General features: G+C 32.5%; 1 protein-coding gene across 1 annotated transcript in view; it reads right to left on the reverse strand.

Annotated features, from left to right (window-relative positions):
- LOC143252820 (sarcoplasmic calcium-binding protein-like) overlaps positions 1-25,343 on the reverse strand; it is a 122,069-nt gene that overhangs the window by 17,393 nt on the left and 79,333 nt on the right. Inside the window, exons 2-4 of the mRNA XM_076505562.1 lie at positions 22,734-22,799; positions 5,869-5,921; positions 4,217-4,330 (exon numbers count right to left, since the gene is read on the reverse strand). Of these exons, the coding sequence (XP_076361677.1) occupies positions 4,217-4,330; positions 5,869-5,921; positions 22,734-22,788 (222 nt within the window). The 5' untranslated portion in view covers positions 22,789-22,799. The remainder of the gene's footprint in view (positions 1-4,216; positions 4,331-5,868; positions 5,922-22,733; positions 22,800-25,343) is intronic.

Raw genomic sequence — 25,343 nt, forward strand, 5'->3', positions numbered from 1 at the left:
GAGTAAGATAAAGAATCTCTCTGATTCTCGATGGAATATAGGAGTAAATATAAGAATTTTGTTGTCGAAAAGAGATTTTATTTTATAATGACGGTGAAAGACAGTAGTTAGCAACGTTTATCAAAAGTAATATATTATTGAATATCATAGAGAGAAAAGCCTCAATAACCACGTGAAATTTCTTTAAAAAGGATTAAAATAAATATAGCCATGATACCTTTTTCATCTTTTTTATTAGTTATATCAAGCGTTGGACATGCGTATAACAAATTCAGTTTTACCACTCATAAGAATCTTTACCAACCTCAAACTGAAATTCTTTTGAGTAGGATTAGAGTAAATTAATCTATGAGACCTTTGGCTGATTATATACATCAATCAGAATGGTTTGTTTTCTTGGGTCGAAAACTGTAATTAGATCTGAAATTTGTTTGATTTTAAAAACACGTTTCTACCTATACTTACTTCACTTTTTTAAATTTCTCACTAGCAACAAATGTAGTTACAGAATATTCACGAAATTTTAAAATAGATATCTCTATGTTTTGGTGGATTAGAATTAGATAAAGCCACACTCACGCTGAAATCTTGATAGTTCATCATGCACATTTATCTAACTTTTGTGTAAAATAATGTTTTTAAAACTGAACAATTTTAGGGACTTTAACAAATATGTTTTGTATTTTTCTCGACGATTTTGCCAAAACCGATTTTTCTTTCGCAATTGTATTTATAACCTATTTAGCTACACATTTTACAAATTTCAATCAAATAGATATAATCTTATTTTATAAAACAGAGCAAAAGACACATTATTGTTTTTCTAAATCTTAGCTACGTTTTAGCTACTGATAAAGTTAGATGTTTATTATTGGTGTCTTCCCTTTATCGGCACATATTGTAACAACTATGGTCTTTTAATGAATACATACCTAGAAATCTATAATGCCTGTATCGTAGTTACTGCATCATTGGCGACTAGCCTACTTTGGAAAGTAAGTTATGTGAGTTAGCGCTAATTCTGTCTTTCACGAAAAACAAACGATGAAAGAGTAAGCAGCAGTAAAATAAAAATTAAATGTGCTATAAGTTATTTTTATTATATTTTCTTAATTCTTTATAGGTTATCAAATTTGCATACGTTAATAGAGTTACAGGCCTGGCATAGCCAAGCGCGTAAGGCGTGTTACTCGTAATCCGAGGGTCGCGGGTTCGCATCCGCGTCGCGCCAAACATGCTCGCCCTCCCAGCCGTGGGGGCGTTATAATGTGACAGTCAATCCCACTATTCGTTGGTAAAAGAGTAGCCTAAGAGCTGGCGGTAGGTGGTGATGACTAGCTGCCTTCCTTCTAGTCTTACACTACTAAATTAGGAACGGCTCGGTGCAGTGGGCTAACAACCTACTCACTTAGATACCTGTTGAAGAATCCGCAAGCGACTGTGGCCCTATGTTCGTTGATGGAATCTAATGGTAATAACTAACTAATAGAGTTACAACCGATTTCAAAGAGCACTATTTGAGGGGTAGGATACAAAACCTAACATACAAAGTGAATTTATTTTGTAATATTGCCACTAAGAGTAATGGACGAATAGAATACAGTGGTACCTCGGTTCTCGAACTTAATCCGTTCAAGAAGGCTACCGAATAAATTTTTCCCATAAGAAATACTGTAAATTAAATTAATCCGTTACAGACCTCCAAAAATCACGCATTATGAAGCATTTTAAGTAAAAATATTGCGTATTTATACCTGTATAATAATACTTACATGCATAAAGTCAACCACAAAAACTATAAACACAATATTTATAAAAAACAATAAATGAAAATTTAACTGCACTTTACCTGTGCTGAGGAAAACTGATGGCGTAAGTGAAAGGTGATGAGGAACGTGGAGAGTAGGAGGGTTATTATTGTTTGGAAGGGGAGTCACCTTCCATAAAAACGTCAGGTGACTCTCCTTCTGGGGTTCTTTCTCTTTTCTGCCTCTTTTCACCGCTACAACGTGCTTGAGACTCACTGGACCTATTTCTCACTAAAAACTTGTCTAATGAGGTTTGTTTCTCCATGCATTTTAAAATGGTTTGGAAGTAAGACATTACATTGTCATTAAAAAGGTTTGGGCTGCGGTTTCTACAGCTTTGTCAGGGATGAAATTTTTCCTTAAAACTTTGTAACTCTCCCCATTTTCCACACATTTCCTTGATTAGTGAACTAGGAACATTCTCCCTTATCTACTTCTCATCTTAAGACACTTCCTCAGTTGCCTTCTGTTGCTGCTCCTTCTGAAGGTCTTGGAGTTCTTCCGTGGTAGCTCAGTGTTGTGGTCTTTCACCAACTTCTCCACATCATCACCACTCACATTCAAGCCCATACACTTGCCTAGTGAGACAATATCCTCGACAACAGGCTTATCCTCAAATCCTTCAAAGTCTCTATCTGCTACTGAGTCTGGCCACAATTTCTTCCAAGCTGAGTTCATGGTCCTCAAAGACACTTCCATCCAGACTTTGTCTATGAACTTCAAGCAATGGAGGATATTAAAGTGATTTTTTCCAAAATTCTCTGAAGGTTAACTTGTCAAAGCACCTTTGAAGTGCTTTGTTGTAGAGTTTCTTAAAGTTCGATATGACCTGCTGGTCCATGGGCTGAATGAAAAGAGTCGTGTTAGGGGTAAGAGCTTCACCTTAATGAGACTGTACTCCTCCACCAACCCGTCCTCCAAGCCTGGTGGGTAAGCAGGTGCATTGTCCATCACAAGAAGGGCCTTAAGTGGCAACTGTTTTTCCGTGAGGTAATTCTTTACACTTGGGGCAAACACTTTATGGACCAACTCCATAAATAAATTGCTTGGTTACCCATGCTTTACTATTAGCTCTCCACATGACAGTTTACTTTTCAGGACATTATTTTTCTTAAAAACCCTCGGGTTCTCTGAATGGTACAAAAGCAAAGGCTTAAGTTTTAAGTCCCCACTTGCATTACTACATAACAATGGTGTTAGCCTGTCCTTCATTGGCTTGTGTCCTAGCAATGATTTCTCCTTGGTGATGTAGGTCTTCTTTGGCATTTTCTTCCAAAAGAGGCCTGTCTCATCACAGTTGAACACTTGTTGGGGAATAAAACCTTCAGCTTCTACACAGTCCTTAAATTTCCTAACAAATTTATCAGCAGCGTCTTTGGTAGAACTGGCTCTCTCCACATGTCTCACCACACTATGTATGCCACTTCTCTTCCTACATTTTTCAAACAACCCCCTACTAGCCTTAAAGGCATCACTTGTATCAGCACTCATTCCAGGGGTGTTTTTCAGGAGGTCAGCATGCAACTGCTTTGCTTTCTCACAAATGCTATCACCAGCTAACTGTTTTTCGTTTACCCAAATGAATAACAGTTTTCCACCTCTTCCATTATTTGTGATCTTTGTTTCGTAAGCATTATCACTCCTTTTGCAACATCAGCTCCTTTGATGACCTTTTTATTTTTCAGTATGATGCAGACTGTATGCATCGCCATACCAAACTGTGTAGCAAGGTCAGACACGCAAACACCACTCTCATACTTCGCTATGAGATCTTTTTTCACCTCTATTGTGGCTCTAACAACTTTTATTTTTGGCTTGCTGCTTTCATTATTCTTCTTTGACCCCATAGTGGCTTATTTAATCAGAATATTTAAAAAAAAACAAAGAAAAATGAGAACGTTCACAGCAGATTTTAGCGGGGGTGTGGAATGAGCGACAGGTGCGGGTAAAATGATTTGGGCAAGCTTGGCGTGGGCCGAAAATAATCCAAGAGTCGCTCGGGTCATCCGTTGGGTTATTTCGGGGATTAGGGCCACGACAGCTTGGTTCTGGAACCGAGTTTATGTTCGACAAGCGAGACATTTTTTTTCTAAAACAATATGTTCGAAAACCGAATTGTTCGAGAAGGGAGTCGTTCGAGAACAGAAGTACCACTGTATTCGTAATATTCTTTCTTATTTAACTAACAAATGTATTAATAGTAGTAATAAATAATGATTTGACGTCAGCAATAATAATACCAAATCTTAAAATTGATAAATAGTTTGAAACAACTGATGTAATTACTTATTGCTAAAACTAATAAATGATAAAGGTACGATACATCAGCTTACAATAATATTTGTAAAAAACTAAACCTTTAACCAAAGAAACAATAAATAACAGTCGGCAATGAATGTGTTATGTACCTTATTAAAGTCAGCCATGTCTGCTATCTCGTTCCACAAGTTGATCATAATTTGTTTTTTCTTTTCGTGTACCTCTTTATTGTAGGCTCCTTTACATTCTTGAATGGCATATTTCTTTTAGGTGCCGGAAAACATTGAAAGAAAGAATTCAGTGACTTTAATTCTGAGAAACTCACTAAATACACATTTTACATGATATTTTTAAACTGTTTCAAAAATCTAATCTTTTGAAAATGCCATTATTAATTATTATTAAAAATGAATCAGTTCGAAGATAATAGATTCTACCTGTGTCACGGCAAAAATGCTTTATAAGTACAAATTATATGATATCAAATCATGGCAAAACGTTGGTTTAATGATCAATCACATTTAATACAGTCTTACTAAAACAAACAAAAAATGAATACTGTTTGGTACATAAATATAAAACACATATCTCGTTTTGTTGGTGTATTTTACTTTAGCCTATCTTGGATTATAATCTAAAAGGGAAGGTCAAATTAAAATATTGCTAGAAAGTATCAGCAAAAATGTTTATGTCCTGATCAAATTTTAACAGAACAGACAATGAACAGTTTAATGATTTAATTGCTATAGTTAAACACTCTTTGAGAAAAAGAACTTATAAAACAATCCTTACTTATCATTGTTCTTAAAATTATTTTATAAAGGCTGTTATTCTAAAGATACATTTTTGGAGTAGTTTCATACTTTTTATAATTGTTATTATTTTCAAAATGCATGATTACGAATAAAAACTATTATGACTAATATTTATATACATTGTAAGTGTTACGAGCATGATGAAAAGTTATTGAAATCGTTTGAAATTTGATAAGAAGAAAAATGCATTTTCTCTATCTAAATCTTAGTGTGTTTACGCTTCTTTTTGCTGAAATAATCCTTGCAGCTGAGATCTTGGAATCAGAAATTGTTGGTAATGATACAAGCGTTCTTACAATTGAACACTTTGTTCTGTTTTGATATCTGACTGTACTCTACGTGATACTATTCTTTGTTATATAATATTATATTATATTACGCTATTAAAACGGAAAATTATTTTTGCACTTAGGTATTTTCTTTTTACAAATATCACTATAAGACCACCCTAAATGAAATTAAAAATGCTTTATTGTCTAGTTGTATTGAGAGAAAAACAGGATATCTTTATAAAATGTACTTGTTAGACCGTATTATTAGGATTTCAATTTATTAGATGACTCATGCATGTATGGTATTTGGTGCTATTATTTTAAACAACTAAGCAGCCTAAATTTACTACTTTTTGTCAGATCGATTTAGTTTCCTACGACAATAGTATTGAATTAACACTAGAGTTGCGAAGATATAAAGGAAAGAGCATACAAGAAAGCATGAAATAATCAATGATCAGTATACAAAGTCTGATTTCTTGAAAAAAGTTAGATCATTTATATGTTCTACCGAATCAAATTCAATCTGGACTTCGCCGTTAGATTTTGTAAAACTGCTGTTTGACGGATAAGCACGATATAAACCCATGTAAATATAACATATACTTAATTAAGCTACTTTTTAAATATCTGTTTTATTATTATGAAGAGTTTTCTTTGTATATTACTGAACTACTAGATAATTGTAAATGCAAAGGAAAAATTCAAACTCACCAATGCAAGGCATTCAAAATCACATACATCCAAGTATCCGTTATTGTCTGTATCTGTAAAGAGAGTACATATTAAAATTAAGTTACACTACAATATTTCACAAGAAAATGTAACACACACACACACACATACTTATATATATATGTCATAAGGATGGTACCAAGCTCAGACGTAGATGCTGTTGAAGGTGAAGTATTAACTGTGTAACTAGTAGATCTAGCACAGCAACGCTGCAAACTAAGAAACTCCTTATAATATTATAATGACTCAAAAAAATCAATTTGCCATTAAAATATTAATCGTCAAGTGAAAAAGAAAACTGAAGAACGGTAGGTAAAGACTGAAGTTTTCAACCTTTTTGTGCAACGTTATGAAAATAGTATAGATGCAAATTAAATTAAAGGGGTTTCTACGTAACAAACTACAGTAAAACAGAAGACAGCGCTTTGCTAAGTAGTCCTGCATTGATAACACTGGATAGTATGTGTTATTTCTCAGTTGCTTATGTTGTAAAATCACAGAAAATGGCTATTATTCCATTCAAACTCTGATTTTGTGGCCTAGATAATAAAATTTAGAAATTAACTTATTTTCTTTGTAAAAATGTGCAAGTTTGCACATTTACATTTACATAATGTCTGAATAAAACAATATATAAATCAAGATTAACATGTATTAATACTAAAGTTATGCAAAAATGAACAAAAACGTTTAGAAGTGAGTATTTTTCGAGATTTTCGACTCTAATGTAAATCACTTTCATGTATCAACCCCCAAATATAGCCTCCCATCATGTTTTTGTGAAACGCTCCAGGTCATAAAAGTAAAGTTTGAAGAAAAAAATAGGTCTTTTCTATTTACTTTAGGCATAAGCAATTGGGAAATAACACTTTCTGCCCAGGAACAAGAAAAGGTAAATATTTTGTTACATAGTGTAATGCACAATCTTGTTGCTGCATTTTTAGTATTATAAAACATGTAAAACTTTCACATTTTACCAAAAAACATTTATGTTTAGAATGTCAAATTATACACACGACACGTAGTAACATTTGATATACTTGTGACAAGTGACTAGAAGTTATAAAATATTATATAAACTTGAGTATCTCTGATCACTGCGAACTTCATCATTTTATGATCTATACTTTGCTAACAGTAACATTAGCTATAGCCCTTCATCAATTCAACCTCTTAAAGAAAATGTGCACTTCTTACATTGACGCAAAAGAAAAAAATCACAGTGACATTTAGAAAACCTGTGTTATCGCTTTCACAAGAAAACTAGTCTTGTGACTGATTATGGTTCTCAAGGCATATTCAATGTAGTTCCATGAATTACGCCAAGAAAATCTATTTTATAGTTGCACAAGAAAACCATATCCACAAGATCTTTTAAATTGAACTTCAATGGTGACTCTAGTAATATGTTCACAAATTACTAGTTCATGATTTAATTTTCAATTAATTGAATATTTATCCTTTCTTTAGATATTTCTTTTCAGGTGACCAACCAAAATATTTTTTATTTGGTAAATTTTTTTGTTGTTGTTTCAAAACTAAATTGAAAGAATGATAAAATTTTCTCCCTGTCGTACCAAACATGCTTGCTCTTTTAGCCGTGGGGGCGTTATTATGTTCCTGTCAATCCCATTATTCGTTGGTAAAAAAGTAGCCCAAAACTTGGCGGTAGGTGGTGATGACTAGCTGTCCTTCCTCTAGTCTTACACTGCTAAATTAGGGACGGCTAGCGCAGATAGCCCTTGAGTAGCTTTGCGCGAAATTCAAAATAAAAAACAAGCTAAAGTTTTTACAGTTTGTGTGGAACAAAAGTTTCAGGGAGTATTTGTTATTGTACGTAGTCTAAAATATTTGTTACCCTATTTCCTTCGTACATTTGTAAAATCCAAGACATACAAGACTAGACTGTTCTAACATAAGCAATTTCATCGGTTTTGATACTATGCTATTAAAGTTTAACCTCTATAATCTAAGTGATAATAAATTGTCAAAAAAGCTGCGTCACAAATCAAATATATAATTTACAACGTTCGATATTTTTGTTTCAAATATGTTCAATTACTTCAAACAGAGACTTTTAGGACAAAAGTGTTATTTAACACGAATTAGATTAAAGAGCATATTGTTTTACCAGGCGTTTAAGTGCTATTGCGGTAGCTTGGCCGAACAGTCTAAGGTGCTGGTTTTAGGTACTAGTCCAAAAGGGCGTATGTTCGAATCCCACTACTGCCATTTTTTCTTGGCCCGGTATGGTCATGGGGTTAAGGCACTTGACTCATAATCCGAGGGTCACAGGTTCGAATCCCCGTCAAACCAAACATGCTCACCCTTTCAGCCGTAGGGGCGTTATAAAGTCATGATTAATCCCACTATTCGTTGATAAAAAAGTTGCCCAAGAGTTGGCGGTGAGTGGTGATAACTATGTGCCTTCTCTCTAGTCTTACAATGCTAAAATAGAGAAGGCTAGCAGATAGACCTCGTGTAACTTTGCGCAAAATTAAAAAACAAACAAACATTAAGTGATATCATTACCCTTATATACATCTTGTAAAAAGCCAAGTCTTCTTCAACATTGAACTGACTACATTGTAATGATAATAAATTAACATTAACCACTACACAACAGTCGGTGTTCTTTAATTTAGATAATTAAACGCAACGTTCTTATTATTCTGTATATCTTCAGCTATTATAAGAGTGATCTATCTCTGACGTCACAATTGACTAAACAGCATCTGTAAAATAGCTTTTACTCTTCTACTGTCAACTTTACAATACTAATCAGATACAATAACTTCATAAATATTTAATCATATTTTCTTGTGTTTATCATTCTACAGTAATAATAAGCTCCGTTATAATAATGAGGAAATATAGTAAAATCTTTAGGTACCAGGGATAACAAAACAAAATAACATTCTAGTTTTTAATGTGCGAATTGTCAAATGAAATACTTTATTTCGCCCTTCTAACAAATATAAGAAACTTTCAGAAGAAATACTGTTATTAAATATTTTTTTAAAGTTCAAAACCACTTAATAATTGTCGGAAGTTAATTAAAAATAATCTAAGCAAACATAATCATTTTATAATAAGTACCTTTAAAAATTCGTTAAAAGTGACATTGTTGTAAAGATCTAAGTGATGTTCGCATTTATTATATTGTGAATTCATTCCTTTTAAACTTATGTAACACAGAATTAGACTACTTGACATTATCACCAACCTACTATACATTATAAACCTGTAATAGCATAATGCAAAAAATAGTTAACATAAGATATTACGCATTTTCTGACTTTTAATATCCTCTGTTAAACTTAGTTTGTATATTAGAATAATAATAATAAACTTAATATCTATACTAATTGTATAGTACATAGACATTTATTCGTTGAATAGAAAATGAAGATGGACTTTTAATTAGTTCACTCAATAGGTTATAATATAATGGTTAATAATCATAGTGATTTTAGTTGCTAACCAGTTGCACTCCTTCTGGTCAGTAGTTCAAAACGAATTATGGCCATTCCTTAATCCTAGAAGTATTTGACCTTCCCTTTTAGATTTTACGTGCGTGTCTTATCTGTTCAAGTTGAAATCTGATAACCCCTCTGTATGTTATGGATTTCATAATCATTACCTATCCATGTTATAATGTTTGCACGTGAGGAAAAGGTTATTTGTAGTGTAGTTATACTGATACAAAACGTTTTACACAAACTTCGTATGACCTTAGCGAGTGTTGTTAACTTTTATAAAAACAAAGTAAATGTAATAGTACAAACAGTTGTTCGTTAAAAATACAAAATAAAATGAATAAAGCATATAGCTCAAAATTTGATTAAGAAAATCTATATCATCCGAAAATACCTTAACTTTACATTTGAGAAAATCGTTATCTTTCCAACTCAGTAACCTTTTCAGACAATATAGAAATGCGCTTTACCTAACGATACACCATCCAATATAATAAAATATTCATACTTAGTTTTCGGCAGCTTAATTATTTGACAGATATTGTCTCTCAGTTAGCATGTTTATAATGGTATCTCTATATATTTTGTCAATTGTAATACTAATGAATTATCTTATCAGATGAGACGCAGCTGTTTAGCTAACGCAGAGTAAGTAACATTCTTGCTAATGACTTTCTCTTAACCTTACCAACCGACTGAGTACGATACTTTCACATCGGCAATAACATTACAAAACCACAATGTATTGGACATTTTAAGATTTCAACAGCCGGGTGGTTATGGCACTCGACTTACAATGTTCGTGTACGAGCTTGCTCGCTCTTTAAGCTGTGGAAACAATATAATGTGATGTTAAATCCCTATATTCTATTACTTCTAAATTAAAAACGACTATCGCAGTTAGTCCCCAAGTAACTTTATGCGAAACTCAAGAAACAAATAAGCAGTCTTTTTCATGGAGTCAACCAGAACTGTTTCACCTATATACCTTATTCAGTTTAATGCTTTCATTTCTATAGCATTTGAGCTTAAACTTAAAAGTTCTATGAATAATAAAAGTAAATCGGCATACTTATGAGGATTTTGATATTATTTTGTTATTGTACCACAGTTTTTTACTGGTTTACAAAAATATACATAGTCACAGTTTGTCGGCTTATATGTGTTATAGCTTTGTTAAACATGTGAAGTTATATTTTCAAAATATTGAATTCTATGTTTGATTTTTCTATTTTTGTGGTTTTGTCGTATTAATAAAATTGAAACTGCTTTTTATGCTTTTTTTTTTAAGAATATGAAAATGATTGTATTAGTTATATGCATAAATTACTGCTGTCGTTATTCAGTCCAAATATGGTCACTCAAAATAATATTCAAACTTTCTCTAAATCCTTTCATCATCTCTCACTATTGATATACCGTAAACGCTATGAAATCTCTTGATTTAAAAGATAGAGAAGCAGGATATGATTGTGTATAGCAAATACACTTTTAAAATCTATTACGTTAATATTGGATGTTTGTAGTTATAAATTAAACAGATGAAACTATTCACGTAATTGCTTCACTTTATATCAAAGGATGATTAGAGTTATTTCAGAACAACAATTTTATAATCCAGTAAAGATGCAAGTATTATTTCTAAGCTTTACTCCACATTTAGTGAAATATTTTGTAATAATGAAATGATGTTTTTATTATCTTTTGACTAACACACTCTAAATTTTATATCTGGATATCTTATAACTGTTTAAATAAGGTCCTAAAATTTCAACCAATTGCCAAATTATGCTGATTGGATTTCAGTTTTATTTATTTGTGAACTAAATAACTTTAAACTGTTATCATAACGTACAAGTCTTACAAAAATCAATTTGGCAACCTCATATCTTAAACAAAGGGCAAAGTCTCTTGATAGAGCTGTTAGAAATGGCTACCTCCAATGGATACAGTAATCTTAGGGGAGTTCCGGTAGTTTCAAATATAAGGTAGCTAGAGCCATATGGACGATAATTTCATCAGATTTTTTTTATGAAGGAATCGCTGTAACTCATTCATATTAAATACATAATGAGCCAGAGAATAACAATATTCCTTTATGAATGTTGAATAACTTCAGTTGAAAAACATATCTTTAGATAAAGCATCGTCTTTTGTTATAGTCACCCAGATATCATTTTGTATTATATTAATTCCAAAACGGAGGTGATTCGAGTGGAAAGTGATCACGACAGCAAAGAAAACTAGCTGGCCGCAATGTGATTTTATGAAGCTTATTTCATCTTATGCTAAAATTTATAAATCACTTGTCAACACTAAGGAAAGTTTGCACACGCACATACAAACATATTTGTTTTCTCTTTGCATTAATCGAATTTTCAGTCAAGTAGTTTCAGCAAGCACTTTATTTTATTCAAAGTAACATGAATAACTTCTAACTTGCCACATTCATCTTTGTCCATTATGTTTTGTTTGGTTGTCAAATTGCATTTGTGTAAACTGCAGACAAAAAGTAATCTCTTAGCATAATCTGATACTACTATTTATAACAAATCATATCTATAATTCTTTAGAGTAACTGTAATGGATTATATGTAAATTACGAGGGACTCTTAAACTTAATATTGTCTGAATATGTTGTATATACATTTTGCATTTATAACTTACTCGGATGTCATAAAGAATTCATTATCATTCATAGTTATATCTATTTAACTTCAAGTTTCAGTATCTTCTTTACAAAACATCTACATATTATTGAGTTGTTTCTGACTTAGATGTATTGCACAATTCAATTCATGTGATATGATTATTGGAAGTGAATACAAGAGTAAACATACCGATATTTTATGGTTTAATGTGGAGCAAAGTGACTATGAAATATAATAGTGCACAATAAAAAATATTATTTGTAAAGAATGAATAACCAAAATGGGGTTGTGAGGAATGAAATTAAAAGGCAAATCGTTCATTTTACTTAACTATTTTTATGATAAAAAAGAAGAGACCTTAGGAATAAATAGCATAAATCCCTTTAAATGTTGTCATTGTATTCACGAAGGATCACATAAACGAAACTTGAAACTGTTGATATATTAAATGTAATTGATGAAGGTGTTAAAATATGTTAAATTAATAAGATTAAAAGCACTTTTTTATATGAGTGTGATTAGTGCAATTATATTAATGAGTATATTTTTTTATAAATGATAATACGTGTCTGAATTATTTGAAGTTACTAAATATATCTCATGTTTACCGATTCTAAAAATATCAAATGACTCGTACATAATCACTCGTTGTTGTTAGTTTAATGCTTTCCTAATTATGTCATACAGTAAAGCTTGTAAAAGACATAAATATTCTTAGGTTGAAAAATGAGGATGAATTTCGATTGAGCCGATATGAAAACAGTCCCAATAAAAAGGAAAATAATTTTTATAGTGTAAAAATCACCGAAAATGGAAATACTACTGTTAAGGAAGATACACTGAATATTAATAGATCCAAAGGAAACATCGTTGTGATGAAGGTAATGGTTGTATGAATAAACAGTTTAAAAACAAATTTAGTTATTCAAGCGAAAAGAGTATATACTACAGAGAGTCCATTATATGACAAATATTTGCAAATCATAGCCAATAATACGAAAAAGATTAGTTTTAAAATTTTCACGAAAATGCCAAGGGTCTATCTCTAATTTTGAAATGATAGACTCCTCAAAAGCAGTTATTCAACATTATCCACTGCTAACTCTCGTGCTATTCTTTACTAACAAAAAGAAAAATTTATCCTTAGATTATAAATCCAAGAAAGATACACCACCTCGAAAGGTCTAAAAGGGGTTATGACTCATATTCCAAGGTACATGTGACAAGTTAAAAACATGTTTCACCAACACAGTTATCATACAAAATGTTCACATCCTAGAGAGTTGATCAAATTTATATCACATGCATGTAATGTTGGAATAATCAATTGATTAAATTATCTTTAAATATTTTTATACTAACTGAAGATTGCATTTTACGGTCAATTTAATGTAATGTATGGAAGTACATTATGCTGATGTGATAATATAATGGTAAACAACACACCAATATTCTGTCAAAACATATCGTATGTACTCCGTCCTCAAATAATCCACTTTATTATGCTTTTAAATCGTTGTTTACCAACACATTTCTTATTTTAGCAGATGCCGTTGGATATAATATTAACTGACCTCCACGACATCCCAGATGTCAGTGTTATGTCAACAATCAGACGTAAAACAAATCTAAACTAGCACTTGTACTACTTACACATTCCAGCTAAAGAACTCACACAACTCTCTTGTATATTGAAAGGATTAAACGAAATTACGAGATTTTTCTCTCTATTCAACAGAAGCCCTCGTAACACTGATAGCAATCACATTATTTCAAGAAAATAAGTGCTTTCATATTGCTCTTAAAATGTGATCCAAATTTTATGATGTATAACTTCATTATTAATTCAGACCAATAGGCTTTTATGCCTATTGTTTATGCCTAATAGGATGTTCAACATTCCAACTAAATATTCCCACTTATAAAAATATATATTGTCGCACGCTGTATAATAATAAAAAAACATGCTATTACTAGCTGAAAACTACAGTTTTTAGACAGTCAGCTCTAATTAGGCTAACTTGGTGGTACATGCTATTTAATAATACCTTACACGTAGTGCAGGTACTTAGGATTTTGAAATTAATTTGATAAAACTTTGAAAACAGTATTCTTTTTTTTATTCCTTTAATAGCTAATATTGCACCTTAGGAGATCTAGCTACTTAACTTCAGACACTGAAAACCATAGAGATCATATAAATTCAGTAATTTACCCTAATTTACTAAAAACTGATTTTCGGTAACTTCTGTGAACTCTGTAATAAATTGTTCTTGGAAAGGTTCGTGCTAAGTTCTAACTAAAACAACGATTGGTTTTGTATTTATATTTTGAAACGTAATTATAATAATGATCAAACTGATATTAGGTGTATTTGAAACTTTGACATATATCATTATTTGTGTGCTTCTGTGTGTATTTATTATATCGTATTATTTCGTAATTTTAATTTCTAGAAACTTTACAGCAAGCCATTGCTTTATGACCTTAAATATTTTTGCTAACGTCTTGAAAATGGTAAACACATTTCTCGTCTCCAACAATCAATTAGATCATCCATTTTATCGCGTACTCGTTTACATGTTATGCTGATTTACAGCCATTCTTTCCAAATTTCTAGTTAACTAGTCACGTGAAATTTGAGCGTGAAAATAACGGTTAAACGAAAAATTAATTTATTTGTTTTTGAATTTCGCGCAAAGCTACACGAGGGCTTTCTGCGCTAGCAGTCCCTAACTTTGTAGTGTAAAATAAGAAAAAAACAGCTAGTCATCACCATCCACCAACAACTTTTTGGCTACTTTTAACCAACGAATAGTGGGATTTGACCGCCCCCACAGCTAAAACGGCGAGCATGTTTGGTTTGTGGGGACCCTAACCACCTGGCCATGCCGGACCTTGAAAAATGAATAATGTGGTCAGTTATGTTACCGCTTTTCAAAGTTTGTTTCATTTAAAATATATAAGATCAGAGTTAATAAGTTTACAGTAAACATAAAACATTTAGAGAGTGATTAAAAGTCACCATAAAGAAAATAAAATTTAACTCAGTAGTAACACCGAGGATCTATAACATTAAAAATCGGGTTTTGATACCTGCGGTGGCCAGAGCTTAATGATCAAACAAGTACTTTGTGGGAATTATTAGAACATTGAATAAAAACACATTAAAAATAGACTAAACACTTTATCGTTTGAATGATGAGAATATGCTTTTGTGATAGCAATTTTGTTAGTGTTCAGTCAAGGCGAGAATCAAAAAAAACTAAAATAAATTAGATTAAGAAGATTTTCACATTACTCGAACCCTAAAGTGACTGATCTGTAAGTTAAGCTCTAAAGTGACTGATCTGTGAGTTAAGCTCTAAAGTGACTAATCTGCGAGTTAATCCCTAAAGCAAATGATCTGTGAGTTGAGTCAGTTGAAAGAGGATTTTTATTTACAATTGTAGGTCAGAAAAAAGACAACTTTTAAATATATGTTAAAGGTGTTACTGTTCAGTGCTAAATAGTTTAAGATTAAGATGGATTATTTTCACAATTCAATTAATTTTACAAACGTTTTTATGTTTCCTTTCTGAAAAGTTATTTCTTCAATTAAAATTTTGATGATGCGAAAACGGAACCTTTCTATCATTTTAATAGAATCTTAGTATGTAACTATACATAAAATAATGTTGTAGGGAGAATTTGTTTTATTAAATATAAAAGTAGTCTGTAATTTTCAACTCCAAGGCACCGCTAATGTAATTTACTTCAAATCACAGTTGACTAACTTCTTCAGGATAACATTTCGTACTACAAGACCAGTTTGTAGCAAACAGACGTTACCATCTCGCCCAGTTCAATAATTAAAAAGAGAGTAGCCGTTTGCTTTCTCCCACATTCTACAAAACAATTCTTCTTCGATCCAGAAATAAAACTAAACATTTCCAGTTTTTTTAATAATTGAAAGCTTAATTTTCCTGAAATGATATATCAAACGGACTAAAACTTAGTTTATATGAGTGCAAAAGTTATTCATATTATTTATTAAACTGTTTTGATCTCTTATTTTTCAACAGACAACACTACTGAAACATCGAAAATAAGACAGTTTGTAAATATAATAAGTTCTGTAAATTAAACATGATACTGAAGTGTATTTTAATTCACAAATAAACGGAAAGTTACCGAAGCTTGGAGATTACAAAGGATCTCACGCAAACTATCAATTATTTACTATAATCAATACATTTCCAATTAAATATATTTAATTTTATGAAGTAACTGGGATAATTAAATTCTTGGCAGCATTCTAAATAAAGATGGTATCATGTTTGCGAAAATGATAACTTTTAATACGTGCATTATATTAATAAAAATATGATTTAATTACAGTATGGACCATAGCAACCTCACTCTTGTAATTTTGCGACTTTCCCACGTGAGATGTTTACGTCACTAAGTTTAGCTTATTAAACATCAATCAGTGATGTCGAGAAAACCCACTTGTAAAAAAAATATATATATGTAAAAACGGCTCGTTTGGGTTGATACATTTTTTTTTTTTACGTAGAGGAGCGAATAACGTTTCGACCTTCTTCGGTCGTCGTCAGGTTCACAAAAACAGAAAGAGGTAACTGACCGGAAGCTGACCACATGTTTGAAAAGGGTTGTGTAACTGAGTTTCGGAATGTAGAGGGCGGGATTAAATGTTTGAATATATAATTTTATATTATTTATTTTATTAATATTAATTATATTATTTTTAATATAGGTATAAAGGTGTTCCTTTGTATTGGTTTATTTTGGGCTTGGGTTGTTGTATAAGTAAGGCTTCTTTAATTTTGTGTTTGTTTATGTTTGTTTCTTTATTTAGTATTTGAGTGTTTTCTATGGTTATGTTGTGTTTATTTGACTTGCAGTGTTCAAAAACGTATGAAGGTGACTTTTATGTTCTTTGAATCTAGTTTCCATTTTTATACTTGTTTCTCCAATATAGAAGTCGTGGCAGTAATCACGTTGTATTTTATAAATAATGTTGGTGTCGTGTTTGTCAGTATAGATTTTACATAGTATAGACCTTAGTTTTGTGGCTGATTTTTGAATACATTTGGTATTAACTACAATGTCATATTTTGTTTCTAGTTTTTGCCAAATGTTGGTTATTTTTCTCCTGATGTTGGGAATATATGGTATGCAGCAGTATATGGTTTCGTGATTTTTTGATTCGTGAGATATATTTACTTTTGTTGGTTGATTTTGCTTTCTGTCCAGGTGTGTGCGTATAATGTTTTCTACGGTTTGTGGAGAAAACTTATTGATATTGATGAAGTATTGTTTTATTTTGTCTAATTCATCGTTAATTTTATCTGGTGAGCATAGTTTTATGGCTGTGTTTATTTGGTTTTTTAGTGTGTTGAGTTTTTGTTCAGTTTCATGTGCTGAATCCCGAGGAATGTATAGACCAGTATGGGTGATTTTTCGGTGGATTTCTGTTTTAAGTTGTGTATCGGTTCTTGTAATTTTGAGGTTAAAAAATGATATTTGATTGCATTCTTCTTGTTCACATGTGAAGTTGATGTTGGGATGTATAGCGTTAATGTGATTGAAAAAATTAAGTGTGTGTTCTGTAGATGTGAATCCCGTAACCGTGTCATCTAATATCTGTACCAGTGTAGTGGTGGATGTAATGCTGTGGTAATTGCTTGTGTTTCAACTTGTGTCATAAAAATATTGGCTAGAACTGGTGATACTGGGTTGCTCATGCTTAGGCCATTTGTTTGCATAAAGTTGTGGTTATTGAACATGAAGTTTGTCTTCATTGTGGTGAATTCTATGAGGGTTGCTAGTTGGTTGCTGGGAATGTATATAGATGGGTTAGGGTCTCGGATATAGAGTTCTAAGGCTATCTTTCAGGCTTCAGCGGTTGGAACTTCTGTAAAGAGGGATATAAGATCGAAACTGGCCATTAAGGCTTTATGATTAAGTTGATTGAGATTAGACTTGCAATTAAACGAGTCTTTATTCTATATTGGAGAAACAAGTATAAAAATGGAAACCAGATTCAAAGAACATAAAAAGTCACCTTCACACGTTTTTGAGCACTGCAAGTCAAATAAACACAACATAACCATAGAACACCATCAAATACTAAATAAAGAAACAAACATAAACAAACACAAAATTAAAGAAGCCTTACTTATACAACAACTCAAGCCCAAAATAAACCAATACAAAGAAACACCTTTATACCTATATTAAAAATAATATAATTAATATTAATAAAATAAATAATATAAAATTATATATTCAAACATTTAATCCCGCCCTCTACATTCCGAAACTCAGTTACACAACCCTTTTCAAACATGTGGTCAGCTTCCGGTCAGTTACCTCTTTCTGTTTTTGTGAACCTGACGATGACCGAAGAAGGTCGAAACGTTGTTCGTTCCTCTACGTAAAAAAAAAAAAAAAAATGTATCAACCCAAACGAGCCGTTTTACATATATATTTTTCTTATTAAACATTATAATATTAGAGCGGTTTCATGACCATGAATAAAATTTTGTTTTGTTACTCGAAGCTCCTTTTTTCTGTGAAAAAGAAAATTATTTGAAATAAAATATTTTTAACAAGTGTTAAAACTAATAAATTTATTATATAACTTGTAAATTGTATCGCCTCTTTATTCTGGGCTATTAAATTTATATATTATAATACTGATTTACTTTATTATCTTGGGCATAAAAGGGTTCTTCATATTATTGAAAGCTTCCAAATGAAAAGCGTTGTTGGTAAGAGTTTATATTTTTGGACCACCATATAAACTACATGGCCAAGAGTATCTGGACACTTCTTCTAATTAGTGGGTTTGTTTATTTCCGCCACACCCTATGCTAACAGGTGCATAAAATCAAACATACACCCTTACAATCTCTATATAGACAAACTTTGGCGGTAGAATGGTTGTACTGAAGAGCTCTGTATTTCAATGTGGCACTGTCATAGGATGCCACCTTTTCAACAAGTCAGTTCGTCAAAGTTCTGTTCTGCTAGAGATGCCTAGGTCAACTGTAAGTGATGTTATTGTGAAGTGAAAACGTTTAAGAGTAACAACAGCTCAGACACGAAGCAGTAGGCTACACAAGCTCACAGAACAAAAACGCCGGGTGTTGAAGGGCGTAGCGCATAAAAATAGTCTGTCCACAGTTGCAACACTCACTATCGAGTTTCAAACTGCCTCTGGAAGCAACGTCATTTCAATAATTGTTCGTCGGGAATTTCATAAAATGGGGTTCATGGCCCGAGCAGTTGCATACAAGCCTGAGATCACTATGCACAATGCCAAGCGTCGGCTGGAGTGGTGTAAAGCAAACCGCCATTGGACTCTTGAACAGTGAAAATGCGTTTTCTGGAGTGATGAATCACGTTTGACTATCTGGAAGTCTGACGGACGAATCTGGGTTTGGCGAATGCCAGGAGAACGCTACCTGCCTGAATGTTTCGTGCCAACTCTAAAGTTTTGTAGAGGAATAATAATGGTCTGGGAATGTTTTTCATGGTTTGGGCTGGGCTCTTTAGTTCCAATGAAGGGAAATCTTTATGCTACAGCATATAATAAGATACTAGAAAATATGTGCTTCTAACTTTGTGGCAACAGTTTGGGGAAGGCCCTTTTTTATTTCAGCATGACAATGTCCTCCTGCACAAAGCGAGTTCCATAAAGACATGGTTTGCCAAGGTTGGTGTGGAAAAACTTGAGTGGCCTGCATAGATCCCTGACCTCAACCCCATCGAACACCTTTGGGATGAATTGGAACGCAGACTGCGAGCCAGGCCTTCTCGCCCGATCTCATTAATGCTCTTATGACTGAGTCATGTTCCAAAATCTAGTGAAAAGCCTTTCCAAAAGAGTGGAGGCTGCTATAGCAGCAAAGCTGGGACCATTTCCATATTAATGACCATGGTTTTGGAATGAGATGTTCAATAAGCACATATGGTAGGGTGTCCACATACTTTTGGCTATGTAGTGAACCTTCTTATTAAGATTGTCAAAATTAATTTATATCAAAAATTATTTCAAAAACTCAATGATAACATTAAAATATTTATTTTCTGTTATATAAGCATAAAAAAAGGACTTGTTACTGATTCTTTGAAGAATGTTTAATTCCACTGTTATCCTTTTTGTATTATCTTAGGAGTGAAAATAATATCAAACTCTGTCCATTATGTTTAATATCTAATCTAAAATGGAAGGCGCAATAAAAAACTTCATTTTGTTAAACTTTTATTGTAATTTATTTCGAATGAAATGTGTTATTTGTATCCAGAGAATATTATTCTTAAACTTTTAGTCAATATAAAACTGAAAGGTTACTTAACTTTTTTTTTGTTTATGCAAAAGCTGTGGGTTTGGTTTTCAACACATTGCGTGAATTTAGCCTTATCTAATGATATTAGTAATTCCTAAGAAGGCTATGAATTTTCGGTAAACCCGTAGATAGATACATTAATTTGTTTATTTGCGCTTTATTATTTTGTTTTTCAGTTGCTATAAATTACTTTTTGGTTACATATTTGGTTACATTCAGATGTTATTTTGGGACCAGTAAATGTACAGCAATGGAATGTTTTTGTTGTACTGGACCGTTTTTGCTCCTTCAGTTATAAATTTCACTGTGTGTTAGGAACTTCTAAATATTTCATCTGCTTCTTTAACCAGGTTGTTAGTTCGTGAATGTTATTTTAATATTCTCAAAGTACAAGCGTTAGAAGGAGGGACTAAACAGTGTTAAAATCGTAGTGCGTTCTGATTCCTTCGTAATGAGTATCCTCACCTATGAATATTACCTCTGCAATCAAGGCTTATTAGATGAACAATATTACGTAAAATTTTAAGCTAGAAATTAAATAAAACGGAAATTATTATTTATTTTACTAAAGATAAAATAAAACGGAATGGTAAGCTTATTATTTATTTGAAATTTGCATATCATTATTCTTGTATTTTTCGTTCCTGATTTATGCAGAGCCTTCATGATGAAAAAAGTGAAATGGGCACTGACTGCTAACTTTAGCATGATGCTTGTGTAGAAAGACTTGGAGAATTAATCAAATGATACTTTTGTACATTAGTCCTTCCAAGACATTCTGCTTATCATCTTCTAGAGTTTGCTAAAATCCTAGAGAGAGAGTAGTTCAATAATTTATAATAGTAGTATTTAATTGTGGAAAAACTGTGCAATTGTACATAAAATTCCTGCTACGAATGAGTGCGGGCGTACAGTATTACCAGTTAGAATACATGTTATTTATATGTTAGATACATAAATGAAATGTTTTATCGTAATGACGTGAGCTTGAAATACTTACCTGTTTAGTGAAGCATGTTTATCTTTAAATAGTGTTTGGAAAGAAATAAACATTTTCGGGAAGGATAAATAAATTAACATAATTTTCTTAGCAGCATCCAATTGTTTCATTTCATATAGTTTATTAAACTACCCAATGGTTTAATTGTTAGTCTTTAAACAAATAAAGCTTTTTCTTAACGACAGTAACTCTTGAATCTAAAGTTAAATCTATTTATACGCAACACTAAAAAGTGCCATGAGTGTTAAGGTGATTTTAAACACGCTGGTAGTCACAATTAGTTTCTAGTTAAGTTTATAAATAAACATAGAGAAGGACAACGAACTAGATGTGAGAGTTACCATAGTAGGACAGGAGTATCAAATTAGCAAACGGAGTTTTACCTGAGTTCAGAGACTTTCCATCCAAACTAAGCATTAACGGATAGAATTAACGTAATAGTAAAGGATGACTGACTTCGCACACGAAATTAAAAAGAAGAAAACAACAACAAACATCAGTTGAGAAGTTCACCTGATTCGTTTTAGTATTAAAAAAAATGAAACTAAAAATATACATACAAAATTAGACTCGAATCAAGTATGAATCGTAGTTTCTAAACTGCAACTATACAGCCTTAGTTTACTCATTTTTATTTACGTTTATGACTTGGTACGTGTTATTGTAGACCTTATTTACCTTAAAATTAACAAATATGATAGTTCGGTGGTACAAAATATTTATTTTTGTAACTGCACCAACACTCTGCATAAAAGAATGAAGTAATTTCCAGTTCGCAATGTACTAATGTTATAACATTACATAGTATTAAACAGTTAAAAATGATATGTTTTACTATAGTCCTGAGCAGCACACAAAATATTAATCTTGGAGAGTAGGAAATAAATTATGACAAAATTGTATCGGGATATTTTGTAAGTGTATTCTAGCAAACCATGAGTTACTATTGAAACACAACTGCGTGTCACAGAAATACATGAAATATATTATTTAAATTTACATTGGTAATGGCGTGCTACGTTACATGTTTCCTGAGCTATAAAAGGTGTGTATGTGTGTTTTCTTATAGCAAAGTCATATCGGGCTATAAAAGGCAGCCCGACCAACGTTAATATTACGTTTTATTATATCTTTTAATAAGGATTGATAATGCGATTAAATTAAATGATTTTGTCGTAGCGTAACAGGATACAAGTTAGTGAAATAAGACTGACCAGATACTTTTTTTTTTTCAGTAGACTCTAATTCTTTACGGATTTTGCTTTTTGTTTTTCAAAGATTTCAACTAAACCTTATTTATAAAAAATGGATTTCTTTGTGCTAAAATATAAAAACAAAATCTTCTAAAACTTACCGTACATATAAGTAACGATGAAATGCACCCGATTACTCCACTCAAATGGTTCCATCACCGTCGGTCCTGTAATATAAAAGTGAAAGTTACATGGTATAATATTATTTGTGTGTTTGTTTTGAACTTCGCCCTAAGCTACACAACGGCTATCTGCTTTAGACATCCCTAACTCAGCAGTGTAAGACCAGAGGTAAGGCAGCTAGTTATCGTCATCTGCCGCCAACTTTTGGGATACTCTTTTACCAAGAACTAGTGGGATTGACCCCAACATTAAAACGCCCTCATGGAAGAAAGGATGAACAGGGATTCGAACCTGCAACCCTTAAATTCCGAGTCGATCGCCCTAATCACTTGGCTATGTCTGACCTACGGTGTATGTGAAACCACAGAAATTCCTGAACTGTAGTTATGTTTCTGTCCCCCCCGCTAGTACAGCCGTAATTCTCCGAATTTATAACGCTAAAATCAGAGATTCGATTCCCCTCGGTAAGCTCAGCAGATAGTCCGGTGCTTCCTTGCTATAAAAAAGCACAAACACACACAATTTTTTGTCTAAAATAATTATTTCCTAAACTTTTTTCACGTGTATTAGAGTACGATATTTGTTTAAAGCTTACAGTATCAAATAACGTATATTTTCCATTTTGAATAAGCAAGACGTGCTACTATATTTTGTTTAAACGTATATGCATATATCATGTATATACTCATTAATAAGATCTTCCAGTTGAAAGTAAGATAAAAAGTATAATTTATATATTAACCACTCTATACGTATGTTCTCATACGTTCGGTGTCAGCAAGGGCTGTCGCTCCATTCCAAGTATTTGTTTGTTTGTTTGTTTTTAATTTTGCACAAAACTACTTGAAAGCTATCTGTGCTAGCCGTCCCTAATTTAGCAGTATAAGACTAGAGGGAAGTTAGCTAGTCATCAACACCCACCGCCAACTCTTGGGCTACTCTTTTACCAACGAATAGTGGGATTCACCGTAACATTATAAAGCCCCCACGGCTGAAAGGGCAAGCATGTTTGGTACGAATGGAATTAGAACCCGCGACCTTCAGATTACGAGTCGAATGCCTGAACCCATCTGGCCATGCCAAGCCACCATTCCAGGTACCTTCACACTGGCTGATTGGGATATGACAAATATAGAAATGTTTTGTTTTTCTTCTTTCATGTTCAAGTTATCAATTCGTTCCTCAGAGTGTACTATTTATAGAAGGAACATTTTATGGACTCTATGCCCTGTATGAAAGTGTTCTACAATGTTTAATTTTCTCACCTCTGTTATACATCCCGTATGTCTCAGATACATCACAGCCTATTGAAATTTTCTAGTGTACTGATGATACTGCCTTAGTGTCCTTCTTCTCAACTATAATCATTTTAAATGGCACATGAACGTCCCTGCACGTCATCTGGTCTTCAAAACAACACCACTCAGTTCAAGACAGGACTTTTTTGATCGCATCACATTTTAGAACATTATTCATTATCAATAAAAGATTCATATACAACAAATCACTCGCTACTTCTTGATTCATAATGTCATTCTTACTATCTTACAAAACGTTTTATGTTTATCCTCTGCTACAACCGTTTGCACTAGCTTAACTTATTTTCAACTTTCAGCAGATGTCTCTTTCTATAAGTCATCCAAACTTTACTTACTTTATGCGAAAAATGTCTCCGTATATTTAAGGCATCTGGATATTTTTTTTTCTTTTTCACATCTCACCTTCACAGCTGATTAACTTTTTAGATTCCTTTTCCGAACAGCAGTATTTACACCTGTTCATCCATTATCCATACCCACTATAACTTTGAAGTTTTAATCTGGGGGCTGAAGAGAGAGGGCATAAAACTCTTCTGGCTCGCAAGCTTTATTACGCTAGAACTAAAGTGACGGAAGAAAATCACTTGATTTGTCGGTGTACAAAGTAATTCATGACAGGTGGAATTTATTTAAAGAGGTATAATTTAGTAGTAAATGGTAAGTTTGAATTCATATTTCTTTATAATATGCACTGTTTGCCAAAAATCTTAATGCCAATGAACATAAAACAAAAATATGCATTTTGCGTTGTTAGACTCAACCACTTATTTGAGTGGTTTGAAAGCTTTGAAAGATGAAAATAAGAAAAGGAAAAATAATAATAAAAATCTTTTTAACAATTAACTGGGAATATGTAAACACTATGAAATTATCCTAAATACTATCTGGTCAAAAGTTTTAGACTATACCAAAAAAAAGTTCTAAACAGGCTAAGAAATGCACAACATGAGATCACAGTAGTGAGTTGCACGGCCGTCATTGCAAATAACTTCAAAAATTCGCTTTCGCATGGTCAATACAAGTGTTTGCAGAAGGCTTGCTGGAATGTTATTCCAAGTGGTGAAGATAGCTTCACGAATGGATCATGCAATGTTTAGAATTGCCGTCAATTTTTATAGACTTCCCTTGGCATCCACACCCAAAATTTTTTAATGGGGTTCAGTTCGGGTTAACACGCTGGATGGTCAAAAAGAATCACGTTATTTGCTATAAAAATTCCTTTGTCCTGCGGGCATTCTGGATTGCAGCGTTGTCCTGTTGAAAGATCCA

The sequence above is a fragment of the Tachypleus tridentatus genome, chromosome 6 (genome assembly GCF_004210375.1).
Source record: "Tachypleus tridentatus isolate NWPU-2018 chromosome 6, ASM421037v1, whole genome shotgun sequence".
In the NCBI taxonomy this organism is placed as follows: Eukaryota; Metazoa; Arthropoda; class Merostomata; order Xiphosura; family Limulidae; genus Tachypleus; species Tachypleus tridentatus.